Source organism: Sprattus sprattus (genome assembly GCF_963457725.1).
Source record: "Sprattus sprattus genome assembly, chromosome: 4".
In the NCBI taxonomy this organism is placed as follows: Eukaryota; Metazoa; Chordata; class Actinopteri; order Clupeiformes; family Clupeidae; genus Sprattus; species Sprattus sprattus.
The window spans coordinates 2,994,390-3,011,727 of NC_137923.1; the positions used below are offsets into that span (position 1 = coordinate 2,994,390).

At 41.0% G+C, this 17,338-nt stretch overlaps 3 protein-coding genes across 3 annotated transcripts; 2 read left to right on the forward strand and 1 right to left on the reverse strand.

The window, feature by feature from the left end:
* Positions 1-1,936: 1,936 nt before the first annotated feature.
* Positions 1,937-4,458, forward strand: cUnh7orf25 (chromosome Un C7orf25 homolog). Its single transcript, XM_080838165.1, has 2 exons — positions 1,937-2,003; positions 2,704-4,458. Exon 2 carries the CDS (start codon positions 2,719-2,721, stop codon positions 4,036-4,038), a length of 1,320 nt encoding a protein of 439 aa, XP_080694291.1. The 5' UTR covers positions 1,937-2,003; positions 2,704-2,718; the 3' UTR covers positions 4,039-4,458.
* Positions 4,459-5,908: 1,450 nt separating this feature from the next.
* Positions 5,909-14,040, forward strand: LOC308364788 (ras-related protein Ral-A). Its single transcript, XM_080838028.1, has 5 exons — positions 5,909-6,382; positions 11,536-11,771; positions 11,973-12,181; positions 12,302-12,476; positions 12,668-14,040. Exons 2-5 carry the CDS (start codon positions 11,658-11,660, stop codon positions 12,788-12,790), a joined length of 621 nt encoding a protein of 206 aa, XP_080694154.1. The 5' UTR covers positions 5,909-6,382; positions 11,536-11,657; the 3' UTR covers positions 12,791-14,040.
* Positions 14,041-15,103: 1,063 nt separating this feature from the next.
* Positions 15,104-16,891, reverse strand: mplkip (M-phase specific PLK1 interacting protein). The gene is made up of 2 exons (XM_080836955.1): positions 16,437-16,891; positions 15,104-16,062 (listed from the first exon to the last, which is right to left on the reverse strand). The coding sequence occupies exons 1-2, from the start codon at positions 16,812-16,814 to the stop codon at positions 15,862-15,864; spliced, it is 579 nt and encodes a 192-aa protein (XP_080693081.1). The 5' UTR covers positions 16,815-16,891; the 3' UTR covers positions 15,104-15,861.
* Positions 16,892-17,338: the final 447 nt, after the last annotated feature.

Here is a 17,338-nt window from a genome sequence, read left to right on the forward strand (position 1 = left end):
GTTTCATTTACTTCTCCTTCCACCATGGTAAACACAACTTACAAAGGTGTGCAGCATGTTTTAAAGAATTTATAATTATCAGCAAGCCCATTAATGGATTTTATAAAGAGAAGCTTGTGAAGGCATTACTGACATTTTCTTTCAGATCTTTCAGGAACAAGCATAGCATTGCAGTATGTTATATGCCCACTGCAGAAAGTGAGAGAATGAGCAAGAATTAAGTGAAATAACCGGATATTTTCTGTTCTAATCAAAGTGTGTAATCTTGAACGATTACGTTCTGGCAACAATAGTTTGTTGTATATCTTATTCTGAGTGGAAATGTAAGGAACTATAGTTTGCAGATGGAGTGGCTGTACACTGGTAGGGTGTAAGTTACGTTCTGCGGTTTTGAGACCTGTATAGTGAACATGAGGATGAGTGTGACTTTATAGCAGAAGTATTCCTGTGGTAAATTTGCCCTGCCAGACATTGTTTTCTCATGTGAACAGAGTTTAATTCGGATCCTTTTGATAAATCTAACAACATTTTGAGGAAGGAAAGTAACGTGAAAATACTATAGTTAAGTTGCAATACTATAAGATTGTTAGTGTCCACTGAAATATATTTGTGTAGCTCTGCCCCCCTTCCCTTTACTTTGCTAATCAGTTTGGTTGTAATGCCATCAGTAATCCTTATCACCGGAGCAAAGCATCCTTGAAACCTTTAAAGTTTTGAAACGACAGATTCACAAGGAGGTCTTTGGCCTTGACATTTGGAAATATATTAGGGAATTGAAATGGTCTCTCTTTTTTACCTAAGTGTTAAAGATGATGGCATTTATTCAGTAACTCTAATCATGCCTCTCAGGTCTGAGTGAGTACAAAATACACTTCCATTTGATATAGCTGTACTGCCCAGAGCAAATGTATGTAACTGGAACAGCTCGTACTTCAGACATTTTGTCTCCCAGTGACCATCTTGTAAGGCTTGGATTTGAACAAGAAAAGACATCTGTCTCAGATGAGGGAATGTTGCAAATTTGTATTCTTTCATCCAGATAGCTTCAAGACAGTTATGCAGAAATGTGGCACAGTGATGAGATGCTGCCTCAAACAAGTGGCAATAAATAAATCATGAAAACACACCTGTGCTGGACAGGACCAGACATAGACATATAAGCCCATAGCCTTGCCAATGATAGATTTTAGTGACTTTCTCTACCACAACTGGAGAAAAACGTTGTAGTCTCATACTGGAGTTATAAAGTCACACATGGGTCCCTAAGACCAGTCTTTTGTAGTCACTATGCAAGAATTTGACACTTTTTGAGGTATGTTTTTATAGGCAACTCGTTTTGGAACCATGCATCCTCAAATTAATTTGTATAGCATATGGTCATGTGAAGGACAGATAAACACCTTTGTCTTCCCGAATAGCCATCCAAAATATAGGCCCTATGTATTTCTGTGTAACGGGCTGGAACCACCTGCAAAAAAATGGAATAAAATCTTTCACATGCATGACATTGCCAGCTACAGCCAAAAGGCACCAGTTAGTGGTGGCAAGCTTCTATCAGTGTCAGCTTGGATGTTGGTGGTGTTTGCGACTAGTTTTAGAACAGACCTCCATTTTGCTGCTTTAAGGCATGTACTGATAAGGTTATTGTTTTTTTTTTTTTTTAAAGTGATTTCAAAGAGGGGGCAATGAATAACAATATGAAGGAAAAGTTAACCTCAGCAAGCCTTGGATCTTACCTTGATACTTTTTAAACCTAGTTATCTACCTCTCTACGCCTCTCCTATGCTTAAATTAAAATTAAATGAAATGCCTAAAACTTACATAGGCTACTGTTTTTATTTTAGTTAATCATGGCGAGCCACAAAGTTCCATTCCGCCAAGGCAGGTGGCGCCCGTACGTTAATAAGCAAACTTCGATTAATGCTGCAAATGTGCTGAAGAACCGTGGTAGATAGTGCTGGAAAGCCGAATGTGAACAGGAATTTGTGAAACTCATCGTCGTAGTAAGTTATTCCTTTTTCCACTTTTTTTCATATATCAGTCTATTGACAACAGTATTAACTTAACATATGGCTTTGTACTTTGAATAATATAATCATGTGATTGGTAAAACAAAAACATTAGCGTTTGCTGGCGGGTTCAATGTCCACGTATTCGCTAGCTGTTTGCTAGATTGTCCAGGTTAGCTAGGCAGTAGCAAGCAGTACTCTTGTCCAGCACAAAATCAACTGTCATCGACTACTTCATTCAATGCGAAAAGAATAACGTTAACAACATACATCTTTATTCTAAATTGGTTTTGCTATTTCGTAGCTTTGATGGCACAATAACGCATCTGGTGATTCTCTTTCGTAATAAGGTAACTAAAGTTAGTTGACAGCTAGCTAGCAACGCTAAGGGTAAACGTTGTTTCTGCTGTTGATCAGCCAAAAGTGACTTCATTTCGTGTGCTATTTAAAGTGAACCGCTAACTTATCCCATTCGATTGGTGCGATATTATGGTCTTGTTTTGTTTTAATTTAGCTGGCATTGCTTCAAATTACATGACTCAAACTTAGCCATTAGCCCCAATACGCAATTTGACATTGAAAAATACGTTTAAATGAAATATTTAGTTTTTAGTTTGTTGCTTTACATACACATTGCTCTCTAATATTCTTTTATTGTCCTGTTTTTCATTTTTGTATTTTCCATGTACTCCAGAATGATGCAACAGCTATGGCTACTCAGTCAATGCTACAGGACCGAATCAGGGTGGCCAAGGAGCTTCTTGTGCGTGTAGACCAGCTGTGCAGTAAACAAACCAGCGTTGTGGAAGGCAGGGCCAAGCTGTGCAGCAAGCTTCGGGCAGAGCTCAAGTTCCTGCAGAAAGTGGAGGCTGGGAAGGTCCAGATCAAGGAGTCTCATTTGCAGAGCACAAACCTTACCCACCTGAGAGCCATTGTCGAGTCGGCTGAGAGCCTTGAAGAGGTGGTGAGCGTACTCCATGTGTTCGCTCATGAAGGTCCGGATGGCCAGAAGCAGACCCTGGTTGTAGATGTGGTTGCCAACAATGGACATACCTGGGTCAAGGCCATCGGGCGCAAGGCAGAGGCTCTACACAACATCTGGCAGGGCCGAGGCCAGTACGGGGACAAGAGTGTTGTGTCTCAGGCTGAGGACTTTCTTGAGGCCAGTCGTCAGCAACCAGTGCAGTATAGCAACCCACACATCATCTTTGCATTTTATAATGGTGTGTCGAGCCCCATGGCAGACCGGCTCAGGGAAATGGACATTTCTGTGAGGGGAGACATTGTCGCTGTGAATACTATGATTGGGGAAGACGATGAAGACGAGGAGGAGGAAGAGGAAGATGGAAGCAGCAGCGGCGGCGAAGAAGAGCAAAGATTTGAAAATGAACCCGAGGAGGGGGTGGAGGAGGAGGACGATGATGGAGAAGAGGATGGCGTAGACGGTGAGCTCATGCACACCCGTGTGGACAGAGACACCATTGTGGCCCGCCTGTCCTTCCCCACAGAAGTTAAGGTGGATGTGTGCAACAAGGCCAACCTGGACATCACCACGCTCATCACCTACGTGTCCTCACTAAGCCACGGTCGCTGCCACTTTGCCTTCAAGGAGCACGTGCTGACTGAGCAGGCCACCCAGGAGCGGCAGGACAAGGTTCTGCCCAAGCTTGAGGAGTTCATGCAAGGCAAGGAGCTCTTCGCCTGTCAGTCCGCTGTGCAGGACTTCCGTGTGATCCTGGACACGCTTGGTGGTCCGGGAGAGAAAGCCCGGGCGGATGAGCTGCTCGCCCGACTCACGGTGGTGCCTGATGAGCCCTCGGAGCGCACGAACCGCCTGGCCATGAGCTCCAAGGTGAACCATAGGTCGCTTATGATTTTCGGAACAGGAGACTCACTACGTTCTGTCACAATGACCGCCAACAGCGGCTTTGTGAGGGCTGCAGCCAACCAGGGCATCCGTTATAGTGTGTTTATCCACCAACCTCGTGCTCTCACAGAGGGGAAAGAGTGGAGAGCCATCCCTCTATGAGAAGAGGGACAATCTGGAGTTGCCTGATGATTGTGGTTATAGAATCTATTAAACACTGCTGGCTGAATTTATTTAAAGTTTGAAGTGGTTGTTTTTGTTGAGAAATATGGTCACTTCTGAAAAAAGGCCTTAAATTAATTATTAGGCTTGACCTGACCATCTTGGTACAGAGAGTTAGACCGGCACTTTAATCTGGTTGTCGAGCCTGCAAATCAAAAGAGCATCAGATTTATATTTTCCTGGCAGTTGTAAGTCATTATATCATCACTCGCTCATTGCTTAGAATGCTTGATGGCAATCCTGATCTCACAGTCTGATCAGATGTCAGTTGCCATTTCATGTACTTCATTTACCTCTATATCTGATGTTTCTGCTTGTATGTACTATAAAAGCAAATAAACATCACCCAACAACTCCTGATTTATGTTTCTGCATGTCTCCCTTCTTTATAGCATAATTTCTGCTTTAGTAGTGGGTTTGTTAAACTGTTATTCTGAGTGAATGCCTGATTTCACATGTGTGAGTGAATTCAGAAGAGCAATTTAAATACCAGCAAAACAATTAATCTAAATGATTTTAGACACACTATCATGTTATATTGTCAACCACAAGGTGGTACTGTTATGTTATTCATGTTGGTGCAATGACTGTATTACACTAGGTAGTGACCCGCACGTAGAAGAGAGACGCATCATGGAAATAATTGATTGATGCACATTGCACATGCAAAGATGCTATGAAAATGGCATTAAACTTGTACATGTATTTGCTGTACTATTGTTCAACTGAAACGCTCTGCAGTAGTGTTTTGTTTCACCTTTTCACTCATAGTTGTGCAAACAGTGGAAATTAGTAATTGCCATATCTACTTACTGAGATTCTAATTGGATTTGTGTTTATTTGTTAGCGGTTTATCCCTCTGTTGCTGGCCACACTTACTACTTACATTTTTTTTTAAAGCTGTTTGGTTCACAGTTGTATCCTAACGGAAATCTTGATTGGTGGGCTTTAGGGTACTTGAGACAGTGATGCTCCTGTCCCAGATATGAGGCATACAGAGAGTCAAATATTCAAGTTCACCGACAACCTCTTAAATCAGATTGGTCATCCTAATTTACTAAGACTACCATCATTCCTGTCCCAAAGATTGAAGTGTGTGCTCACCTTGGTTATTGTGAAGTAACTCAGGATGTTCATCAATAAGCCCATCATTGATTCACTGACAATACATTTAGTTGTTTACATAAAGTATAACCTAAGTTGAAAATTAGTACTTTGATAGCCTGAACAGCGCAATTCTTTCTACAAAACATGAAAAAAGCATTCTTTTCCACCCTTTTCCCAGGGTACCATCATGAGCAGTTAAGACATAGCCTGCACTTTGCATGTTTACAATGATTTTGGTGCTTTTGTGTTGCTCTATCCGTACGATGTCATCCAGCCCAAACAAAAAACAATGATGTAGCTGATCTTTTGTAAAAGTTTATATACATTTGAATATTCTGTGAAATGTCTAAACACGCTCTTTGACGTGCGTTTTGATGTGGAGTTGGAGGGCACATGTTCCACGACTTTATTGAACATAGTCTAGCAAAGAAATATACTACAAAATTCCAGGAAAGGTGCTCAGCTTCTATTTGTTTTAAATGATGTAATTTATCACATGCCTGTCAATCATGACGAAATTGTAATCCCCCTTGGTTTTAATCGGATACAGGGCACTGTGTGCGTATTGACATCACAGCCTCGCCAAAGCCCACGCCCTTTCGCCATATTCCAGGCTGGATTTCAGCCAGAAACTGACGTGTTCACATCTACCCAACGGCAGGCGAGGGAAAGCATTTGCTGGCGATACAAGGAATCTCACATTTTGAGGGGTGTCTCAGGACGAAATTTTCAGTCAATATAGCTAAAGCCAAGGGAGGGAATAACGTGACCCGCACCATTAGCGTTAACAGGTTACCTTCCAGGCTAGCTGGCTAACTTGTCTCTTTTTGATGCCGTTGCCTTTCATAGCTCCTAGCTTGCTAACTAATATATTTATTTCCAAAAAATAGCAGGACTCTTTTGGTGGAGTAGCTATCGATCTATCATTAACATCTTATTTACCTCTAGTTCGAGACACCGCCTGTCGAGCGTTAGCTCTTCTACCAATTTGCTAGTTGAGCGCTTGATGATTTATCCTAGCTATCCCAGCTTTCTTGGACAACACTGGATCCAAACCCCACCGGTCACCGTGGTCTCCGCCTCGATCTGGGTCGACATGCTGTGACCAGCAACGTTAGCTTACAGAACAAAACGAGATTGCTTGGTGACAGGTGTCACTATATCGCATCATCATTTGGTAAGTGCAAGCATTTTCCCGAATTATAAAAGCAAACACCAGGTGATTGGCAGTCAAAAATCCCTCTTAGAATAACTTGCCTCGTTTATAGCAAGATGACACGGTAAACTGTCATGCAAAGTAAAGTAGCTATCGCTTGCTAAGTAGCTGAAACAGGTTTGCTTCTGTTTTGTGGTGTAGATAATCTCGATGTCTTAGCTTAGTGTCTGCCATTAACTGTATGTCAAGTCTTGTAAATGTCCACCCGAATAACGTTAATGTATCTTCGTTACAGTTGGCTACCGTTAGCTTAATGTGGCGGGCTTACACTCATTTTATGATATTGCTTGTAATACTAACGTTATGTCAATGGTGTAACGGTGCTGTTATTTTCCCAACTAACCAACAATAACGTTTGCAACATATGCAGAAGGAAACTATCTATTGAAAGCTAACGTATACTTTGGATAGAACTTCACAAAATGACTTATGAAGCAATGCCATGTCAAGTCTGATAAGTCTTAGCTGGTTCGTTAGTTACAGCAGCTTGTTATCAATTTACGCCAGTTGTAACGACAGTGCAAGTGATGGACCATAAGCCAATTGCAGCAGAGTACAGTATGAAAAAAATGTAACGTTAGCTAGCTGCGACATTCCTGGCTGGGCCAATAATGTTCCTGGTGGTTCACGCCACGGCATCATAGTCAGTGGATCCGTGGATTCTAACTATACTCAGTTTATCTGGACGGGGGGGGGGGGGGGCAGTTACTACCAAACGAAATAGCTTGTTACAAAGTGAACCAGCTCAGTCACTCAAATTCTCGGTTGCTAACCACAGTAAACGCAAACGCAAACCGCTGAACCAAACATTCCTCAGACAGCTCCGACTTGCCTATCTAGCAAAGATAGCCAGCCAGTTTACCAACTGAATATATTTATTCACCTCGGTTACCTGACAAAGTAGCCTAACAGGTGGCTTTACTTCAACAAAAAACTGCTTGCCGTAGCCATTTCAGCCTACGTTTGTTGTCGTGCCAGACTTAATCTCCACCAAGACCCTATGATTTGTATGATGTCTATCAACTCAAATGAGTCAAAGAAGGCCGCTACCACACCCTGCACGGGATTCCACTTAAAACTACCTAGAAATGCTTGCCATGATATATGTTTTAACGGTTCACTGGAGAGTTCATCAGTCATTGTGACTTGAAGTTATGCATTGAGGATTGAAGTAGCCTATTCCATTCTATGCTCCATGTCCGTAATGGCATTTTTATCCTCATACAAGCCGTTTCATTTATCTTGGACAGCCAAGTGCCAGAACTCAACTGCTAGATTAAGCGTGGCTGGGAATCAGACTGGGTTGAGGTTTCTCTTGTTGATAATGCAATTTCTAAGACAATTGTCATCAGTTGGACTTAGTATGTAAAACTCATAAACTTAATAAACCTGAAAGTAAACAATTGATAGGGGATTGATGCAGACAGACAGGGTTAATTACGCCCAGTCTCTTCCTCACTATAGGTGTGACGTGATTACCAGCTCAGTGGTAAACCACTAATGTAAAGGTGTAGTTTGTTTGTCTTATTCTGCTGGGTGGGACCTGTTCTCACGAAATCCTTCATGGTGGAGACACTTGTTTAATCCTTGTGTTGTAGAGTAGGATTTAATTTTCATGAACATGAGGATGTAGATATTCTTTCACTTAATGTGTTGGTCTGATATGTGAGCCTCTTTTAAAGTGTCTTCACTCCAGGATGTCATCATTAGGGTGCAGATGGATTTTGCAGGATTCCCGCTGATAAGGACAGAAATGTTTGTCAAGGACTCGGGCAGAGAGCCCAGTGAGGAAGAGTAAACATGTATTGAATTGACCCTGGGTGTGGAGGCAGGGAACGAAAATCTGTAGCTTTGTAAGTCTTATATGGCCAGGGATGGACAAGCCTCACAGGACGATGGCTATGAGTATGACACGTTGCAGTTAGCACCTTTCAAAACCACTAGCCTAAACTGTTGTGAAGTGGTGCAGTCCTCATGTAGTTTTGTCATTAAGGGCTCAGGGGGAGTGTGGTGCCACAATGTGGTGTTACCAGGTTTCTTACATACCTAATTAAAGGTTCACAGTTTGTGGAAGTTGCAGCAGGTTTTTGGAGTGATGCAAATCCACTCCTAGCCTCACAGAAACAGTACCACAGTGTATATCAAACTGCATCCAGCTGAAGTATGAAATTCAAATTAGAAACTGAACTGATTTATAAAGAAAATGTGTGTTAATAGGTATATTAACAAATAAACCATTTATTGTTTTATGCACCCAGGCTTATCCATCTACTACAGTGTTATATGTGACTTGTCATCACACCAAAATAATGTTAAAACATTGTTAGTTAGAGGAAGAACATTTGCAAATTGTTCAATCTATATGAGCCTGGAACCATATGTGTTAGTTGGATTAAGTTTTGTTGAGCTAAGAACCTAACGGGACCATGGGAATAGTATGGTGGTGCAGGCTATAGGCCTACTATTATAGCTTGGTCTTTGGCTGATATTGCACTATTGCTGTGCTATACTGAGCACCATGCTTTATTTCGTTTATCAGCAATAGTCATAAATTCACTTGATGGTGTGACGTCCATGTTGCAATGCAATTTAGAATTGCTGGCTGAAGCTGCATACCCTTGGCACGAGACACAGGGGCCTATTATCTGATGCAGAGAGATTTCGGAAGCAGCAAACATGGATGGCATTTTAAACAGGATGTTTAGCCAAGGACACACACCTAGCATCAGCCACTTAAAATAATTAACAACGGACCGTCTGAAATGCCCATCTGTGTAAATCCAGAAGTTTCTAATGGTTTCTTCTAAAAAGTCTTTGTTATAATCTAATTTAAAGACACATAAATGATGGTTTGATTTTTCTCTTTAAATAACAAAATGACCATACAAATCCTGACATAGCCTCCTGTGTACATTTGTTTGCAAGGTCTCATACTTCAATGGAAATCATATGGAAAATTGCCAGAGCTTAGAGAGGGTGCAGGGGACTAACGAAACAGACAAGTTGTAGCTTAGCAACCATGTCTGCACAGGGAAGTCCCCACAGATTTGTGATGCAGAGGGTGGTTCGGAAGAGGAAGAGATAAGCGAGCTGGAAGTTGGATAAAACGAGCGATTCCACCAGTCTAACCAACGGACTTTAGATGAAAAATCCCACTTGTTCTGTGAACAAAAGTCTTTGTTCCGTTGTGGTTGAGAGTTGGAAAAGCAAATGGAAGCAGAAGACCTAGTTTAAGTCTGGGTGAGGGCAACAGAAACCCTGGGAATGAATCCTATAGCCTTGGACTTCCTCTGTGGCTGCCAAGTGTTTTGTTTTTCTCTCTTCCCTCTGACCTTGGCATACATGTATGTGAACGAACAAAAGGCCCATTCAAACTAATTCAAGGTGTCCAAACACCCAACCTGTAAACTGTACAACTGTTCCAAAAATAATGTACTTGTTCGTCGGGTTCTTTAAATTGCCTGTAGTTGTACTCACAGTACTAGACAAACAAATGACTTTATGGAGGGATGTATTTGTTTATTGTCAATGCCACACCCTGTTTGTAAACAGTGTAGAGATCGCAAACTGTGTGGTGTGGGCTGGGCTCAGCTTTTTGTTCCTGTTCACATCCTACTATTTGTCATCACTAGTGCGGATAGTTAATAAGCCCCTGACACGCTGATACATGCAAACACGTAAAACAAATGTACAGTGGAAGAAAGCTTTTGGGCTATTTTTCTATCCTTGTATTTATAAACTTCTTTTTAAAATGTTGCAGCTTTTATACATTGACCTTTCTGTCGCTGTGACCTTGTTTTGTCAAAAGCGCTACTATTCAAAAAGGGACTACTGATCCAAGTCAGCATCCACAGAAAGCATTGCATGCTTCTGCAGGAGCTGTCACATTGGACTGAGGTGACAGGTGTCTGTGGAAGCACCCTAGGCCCGCTTCAGAGCCAGAGGTCCAAAACCTCACAGGCTTGTTAGAATTCAGTCTGTGGGACCATGATGCCATAGCTAGGGGGCCTGGCACCTGACAGACTGACTAGTCTCATTGAGCACTCAAGTTAAAAAGAGTCTTTGTTGTGGTTGTGTTTTTATTTATTTATTTATTTTGCCAATACACACTAGCTTTCCGAAGGCACAGACAAGCTTCACATGTCCTCACAATAAAATAGGAGTTTGTTTGCAAGCAAGATGTGGGTGATGTGTGTCTGTGCCAGTCATTGTTTAAACAATGCCAAGAGTGTGGGGGGGGGGGGGGGGGGGACAAAAAAACATCTTATGCGGGTTTAGATGCTTTCATGTTTGTTTTGATGGAAGGATTTGTGAGGACACACATGGGTAGTGAGAGATATCTTTTAAAGCTGTGAATCTAAAAACAAGAAATTCTATAAGCAGTAGTCACGATTAGTCACACCTTAATTCAATACTTAAATTAAAGTAATAAGTAAGCATGCTTATGCTACATTTGGAATAACAAACATAAACGTGTCTTATGATTTGATTAATAGTAGTATAAAAATAGGAAAACTAAATAAAAATGGCAGTTTTTTATTTTATTTTGTGATACAAACATACTTGACTATAATACTATAAATCATGTTAGTCTAACTGGAGTGTGCAAATAAAAAAAATAAGAACACTTGTCCAGTGTGCCCTCTCGATATTGAAACAAGTTTACTGCAGTTAGGCGTACAGTTCTTCACTAATTAATTCACACGACAAAGATCTGTCTGAAATAATTGTCTCTCTTTTGTATTGGGGGAAATTATGACATTTTAGGTGGCTGTCAGTTGTAAATACGCTCTGAGGAAAAACGCTGTCTCTGTATAGGGGAATGGGGACAGGGGGATGGGACCTACCAAACAACCCCTTAGTGCCGAACAAATAAGGACAGAAATGTTTGTCAATCATGTGTCCAAGCCACAGTAGTGCTTCGGAATGCACGGTGGGACAGAGACCCTTTGAGGGCACGGAGTTGATTTAGATTCGTGATTAGATGTTTGGCTGTGGAGTTCCAAAAATGCTCCACTTTTAAAACGGTGTGATTGGGTTTTCCAATTAACTGTGTAAGTTCAGATGTTATTTTAGACCTCTATTTTAAAACTAATATTCTTTTGTCTCCACAGATTGACTCGGCTTGCTAAAGGCGACTGTTCCCCTCTTGCGTCCCCCTCTCTCTCTCTCCTGTCCTGTCCTGTCCTGTCTCCTTTTCTTTCGGTCGATACTCTTCCTTCCTGTTTGGAAAGCTATGGCAGCCAACAAGCCAAAGGGACAGAACTCCCTAGCCTTGCACAAAGTGATAATGGTGGGGAGTGGTGGAGTGGGAAAGTCTGCTCTCACACTGCAGTTTATGTATGATGAGGTAAGCTCAATGTGATTGCTACAATTTACAGAGATGATCTAGAATGGTCTCAGACAGGGACCATTATCTTTGACAACAGAAACTAAAACAAATGTTTCAAGCGAATGGTTTTGAGACATTTCAATTAACGGAAATACAATAATTTACCTGAAAAAAGGAAAACTGAAGGAAATTAGTTGAACTGTGGTCTTTTCCTCCCAGTTTGTAGAGGACTATGAACCCACTAAAGCAGACAGCTATAGAAAGAAGGTGGTTCTGGATGGCGAGGAGGTTCAGATTGACATTCTGGACACAGCCGGACAGGAGGACTACGCAGCCATCAGAGATAACTACTTCCGCAGTGGAGAGGGATTCCTCTGTGTCTTCTCCATCACAGAGCTGGAGTCTTTTGCCGCCACAGCAGACTTTAGGTGAAGCAGAACAAATCTTTCTCAGCTGGGTAACATAAGGGAGTTAATGAGGAAACAATAACGTTAGCAAGTTGTTTGGGCAGTGGGGCTGTGGCTTCAGCTATTTGTTTGTGATTTCAGAGAGCAGATCCTCCGGGTGAAGGAAGATGAGAACGTGCCCTTCCTCCTAGTGGGGAACAAGTCTGATCTGGAGGACCGTAGGCAGGTGTCAACTGATGAGGCGAAGGTGCGTGCTGATCAGTGGGGTGTCAGCTATGTGGAGACCTCTGCCAAGACTCGTGCCAATGTGGACAAGGTATAAACCCAACAAAACATATCATCTTTCAGCCGTTTACAATTTTAAGCCCTATATCAACTACTGAAGGAATAAGAAATGCTATTGTCTTTAGCCTTGAGATGTAGTCCGTTACATTTTCATAGCCAATTAAGAGTTGTTCAGAAGAAAGTTGTATCGTCGGTTCATTGAAAGCCTTTTCCATCTTACAGGTGTTTTTTGACTTGATGCGTGAAATAAGAGCAAGAAAGATGGAGGACAGCAAAGAGAAAAATGGCAAAAAGAAGAGGAAGAGCTTGGCAAAGAGAATTCGAGAGAGATGCTGCATTCTATAATGACTGGGTGACCTGTGCTTGTAATGCCAACTTCCCACCACCAGACTCCGCTCTCCTCTGCTTCCCAATGGCCTGTCTGATTTTCTCACCACCCTGCCAAGGATACCTGTTGTAACACCGTGAGGTTGTGAGCGCTGGGAGAACAAGCTTTAGGGTTTCATGGCAATTGACTTTGGCCACAGGATATGAGTGGGTTGTGTGGATCAAAACAAACGGAATCTTAAGAAAAAAATGTGAGGCACCATGGAGAGGAATCAGTGAGAGGCAAATTGATCGTTGAATATTTTTTATCTTACTTTGTGGTCGGGCACAGACATGAAAAGCTTGTTCTACTTGAAGACTACACTATACATTGTGTTTGTTTTTATCCTTACCCAGTCAGCTGGTAAGAAAATGCAGCTTGAAATACAAAACATTTAAAAAAAACTCACTAACTCAGCAAATCCTTTCCATGCTTATGTCGCTGCAAGTTGGGGATTTTGGTAAAATAACCATCTTGCTGCGTTTCACCTGAGTAGGGTCTGTAAATTGTTACCCTGGTTCCAGAATATTGTTTTGTTATTCAATTACTGCATTAACAGTACACTGGTGATCTACTGCCTCAATACACACTCCAAATATAGTTGAGATTTCCCCCACATTTCGCTGTCTCACGTAGACGTTATATGCAATGCCCTATGTATGTCTTTTTCTGTTTGGAAAGAAGGAAGTTTATTGAAACTGCTGTTTGCATTTAGGTCATATTTCCATTGTACTTTGAACATGTTGCCTTAATTTTCAGAGTACATCAGCTCACGACCCTGTACTGACTATGCCTCGCCCATGCTCCCTCTCCATCGGTGGGCCTCTACCAAAAGCACACTCGCGTATTTAAAAAGTTGTTGAAACTTGAAGTCTGTAGGCATTTCACAACTTTAGAATGTCAATGTGATATTTTATTGTTTTACTTTACACTTTATCTTGATCATTTCATTTGCTTCACTGATTCAAAGGGAATTCTGGGAAACAACATAATAGCTCAATGTTCACAGGAAACCGATTAAGAAACCAACCTAAAGACAGGTAGTAATGAAACACTAACAATTGCTCAACAGCCAGTTGTTTCAATGGAGAAATGTAATGACCAATTCTGGTGTACAATTCAATATGTACACCTGGATTAGTCTTTGTGAATGGGCCCCTTCATTGTTAACATTTTTATTAATGTATTTATGAGATTAAACTGGGCAATCATTTGTATAAAATGACAACTCTAAGCCTCCTGTCATTGTTGAAAAATAAGCGGATGTCGCTGTTCTGATGTGGCCCACTGATCGATCATAAAATCCTGTATATCTCCACATGACTGCATAAGAATTTACAGGAGCAGATCCAAGCAAAGTCAACTGCTTACTGCACTTACTTCTTCTGTAAAAGGATCACTAAAGGCAATATGAACCACAATTAGAAGGGGTGTATTGGTAAAATATTTTCCCATACCTGTTCATTCCCATTGTTTACTTTTTTTATTTTTACTTCCATTTCTTTCTGTAATGTGTTAATGCTTTAGCCTTGGTATTACCTAAACAGTCACGGTAACCAGATGTCTTGAATAAATACGCTGTTGTGATTGGTTCATCAGAGCAAGTCAGGTGCCATGAAGCTGCAATGGACTACATAGCTGATGCTCCTGGTACCCACATTCTAATTGCTGTGCTTTGAGCAGACTGACTTTAAGAAAAACAAATATTTAAAAGGACTTCAGTTGTAATAAAAAAAAAAGTCTTTGAATGTGTTTTTGAAATATTGTACATCGCTGTCTATGAACACCCAAAAAATAACCTGTGTTTATAATGTAAAGACAAGATTATTTTTGGTGCTCCTTATATCTTTGGCTGTGGTGTACTAGTGATGAGCATTGTACTGTCAGTTAATGTCTTTTGGTGATTAATTATCCAGAGCAAAGAGCCAAAACCAGGTTTCAAGTCCAAACATTTGACCATTCATACTTTTTTTTTTTTGTTAATCATGTTTTCAAATAAATATGAAAGTGTGAGAATTCAAGATTCCCTTTTCCTGATAAATAGTTGAATATACAGTGCACTTAACACATAAACAAAGTCTACTCTTCTTGTGAAGTAAAACTGCAGTATGAATATATCACTTTCACTGTGACCTTTCCACAGTCTGTTTCTATTCCAAAGCCACATAATGATGAACAAGGTGCAGCACTGTACAAAAAAAATCAATGCAATATGAAAATGAAGAATCTGGAACTATTGAAACGGATTTTATATACTCTTATATTTACATACAAAGAACTTAGATGGCGTTTAAAAACCGGTGGCACACAATTCTATGCCAGAGTTCACATGACCAGTGACATGACATTGAGGTTTGCTATCCTCAAATACCAATTCCTTACAAAGAGGATACTTCACCATACAAACTAACATAAATCAGTCGACCACACAGGTATAACTGAACTTGAAAATATTTTCAAGACATGACATTATAAAGTCCTGAGTAGAATCAATTGTATTGCGTGTGGTTTTGTATATTAAATGACTTAAAAATATATAAAATAGCTTGGCCAAACTCTGTTCAATACAAAGTGGTCTTGCTGGTAATGCAATCTCCACATTTGTGGGTTCATCCACAGTCCAACTCTATACATGTTACTATATGCATAAAACGTCTTGGTAAAACACAAAATCAATGATAAAAATGAAATCAAATGCCCTGGAACTAATTATGTAAATTAAGGATTATAGATGGACCTAGTCCATTCCACAACTCCTGAAAGGTTGTCTTGCAGACGAGTCGCACCCTGCGTGTTGAGCCATCAACGGCCAAGCCAATGACAAGTTCCCTAGTTTAAATCTGAAACCAGAAGGCAGTGATAGTTTTGGGTAACAGAATAGCAGTAAGCCAACTTTCAGTAACGCTGGTGAATCCTGACATCAAGTCCAATACATCAAACATGTAGCCCGCAAAATTCTGTCAAGCCACAACGTAGCCATCCAATGTAAAAAGAAAAATATAGGATCGGTCAGGTAATTTCATCACGGGTGTGTCATGTCCATAAAGTTCTAGTTGTAGTATCTGCCTTGCCTGCCTGTGTTTGTTGCTTGCGGTGTACCGCATTTTTGTTGTACATCTGTAACTGAGACTGGCTCGCGATCAGCCCAGGGGTCTTGTAGCATTGACGGTTTGTAATACTTTTCCACATTATCTGCCACCCTTTCCCTGCCATGCGGTGACCTGAACGGAGTGGAGTTCCGGGGTGAGCCCTTCGGGAAAGAACCAATCATGCAAAAACATTAGCATTGAACTACAACATATCTGCTCCTACAGCAAGGGGTTGGTCAAAACACTTAGTGACAACGACAGAACAGATCATAATTTCTCGTTGTTTTGATTTAAAACACATTACTTATACTTACAATTACATTCAACCGTACAATATCATAATTCCAGCTATTAGTAAGCCTGGTAGGCTATTATTTAAGCAAAGTGTAATCGCACATGACCCCATTTGTAGATGCGCTGAGCTCGTCAGATGACACCCAACGTTTGCGGGAAACATAAGGAGTGCATCGACGGTTTTAGCTAGTATAGATTAAGTTACACTTCGCATAATTTGATACGAGTTAACGATTAATACCTGATATCCGCTGTGTCTTGGACTCGGAGACTGAAACGGCGACTGTCTAGGAGAATTACCGCGATGGTTTTCATACGGTCTACGTTGTGTGTACTGCCCTGGAGAAGCGCCATGCTGCCATGTTTTACCACTGCTACCACCGCTGCGGTTAAAACTATTGTTACTACCTCTAAATTCTACTGGAGGAGAATTTGGAGAACCACAATATTGTCCAAATCTCGGTCCAAATGGTGACGGTGGGCCGCCTGCAAAACCCCGCGGGGGAGAGAACATGCCACCTTGTCCACCTACGAAACCTGGTGGCGGACTCCTAAATCCTCCTGGTCTCGGAGGTAGTCCAGCTGTATTTGCTGGAAATCGGAAATCTGGTCTTTGCATAGTGGTAAACAAATGAGCAGCGTAACTCTATCTGAAATGAGTTTAAGTGTTTGTAGACAAGGCCGTTTTGAGTAGCGTTTGTCCGGAACCGGAAGTGTTTTGAATCAGTGGTGGGGGAGTGGCGAGTGAGGTATTCTCTATTGGTTCGCCATCTACTGGACTGGTGTAGCCCACTCATATTGCAACAAATTAATACAATGACTATACCGTACTTTTTGTAATCAAATTACATCTTAATGTACATGAACATAACTAGCAGTCGATGTCATTTTTGAATAGATTGGGTGGATGATTTATCTAAAAAAAGAAGAAACATGTATAATACCTGCCATACATGGAGGGTATCTCAAAGTGTAAACAGGAGTGTATAGGCCCTACAATGCATGTTCTGAGGGCGATACACCGTGAAGATGTAAACAAAAAACAAAGAGTAGCCTATTAGATCAGATTAAATAAAAAGCAAAAGAACGAAATAAAAACTATCTTATTTGAAATTCCCAAGGCAATGGAAAATGAAAACAAAA

Coding starts and splice junctions, on each gene's coding strand:
- cUnh7orf25 (XM_080838165.1), top strand. CDS start 2,719: ATGGCTACTCAGTCAATGCTACAGGACCGAATCAGGGTGGCCAAGGAG.
- LOC308364788 (XM_080838028.1), top strand. CDS start 11,658: ATGGCAGCCAACAAGCCAAAGGGACAGAACTCCCTAGCCTTGCACAAA. Junction 12,182..12,301: donor GCCGCCACAGCAGACTTTAG/GTGAAGCAGAAC, acceptor TTGTGATTTCAG/AGAGCAGATCCTCCGGGTGA. Junction 12,477..12,667: donor CTCGTGCCAATGTGGACAAG/GTATAAACCCAA, acceptor TCCATCTTACAG/GTGTTTTTTGACTTGATGCG.
- mplkip (XM_080836955.1), bottom strand. CDS start 16,814: ATGCAAAGACCAGATTTCCGATTTCCAGCAAATACAGCTGGACTACCT. Junction 16,063..16,436: donor CAAGACACAGCGGATATCAG/GTATTAATCGTT, acceptor TCTTTCCCGAAG/GGCTCACCCCGGAACTCCAC.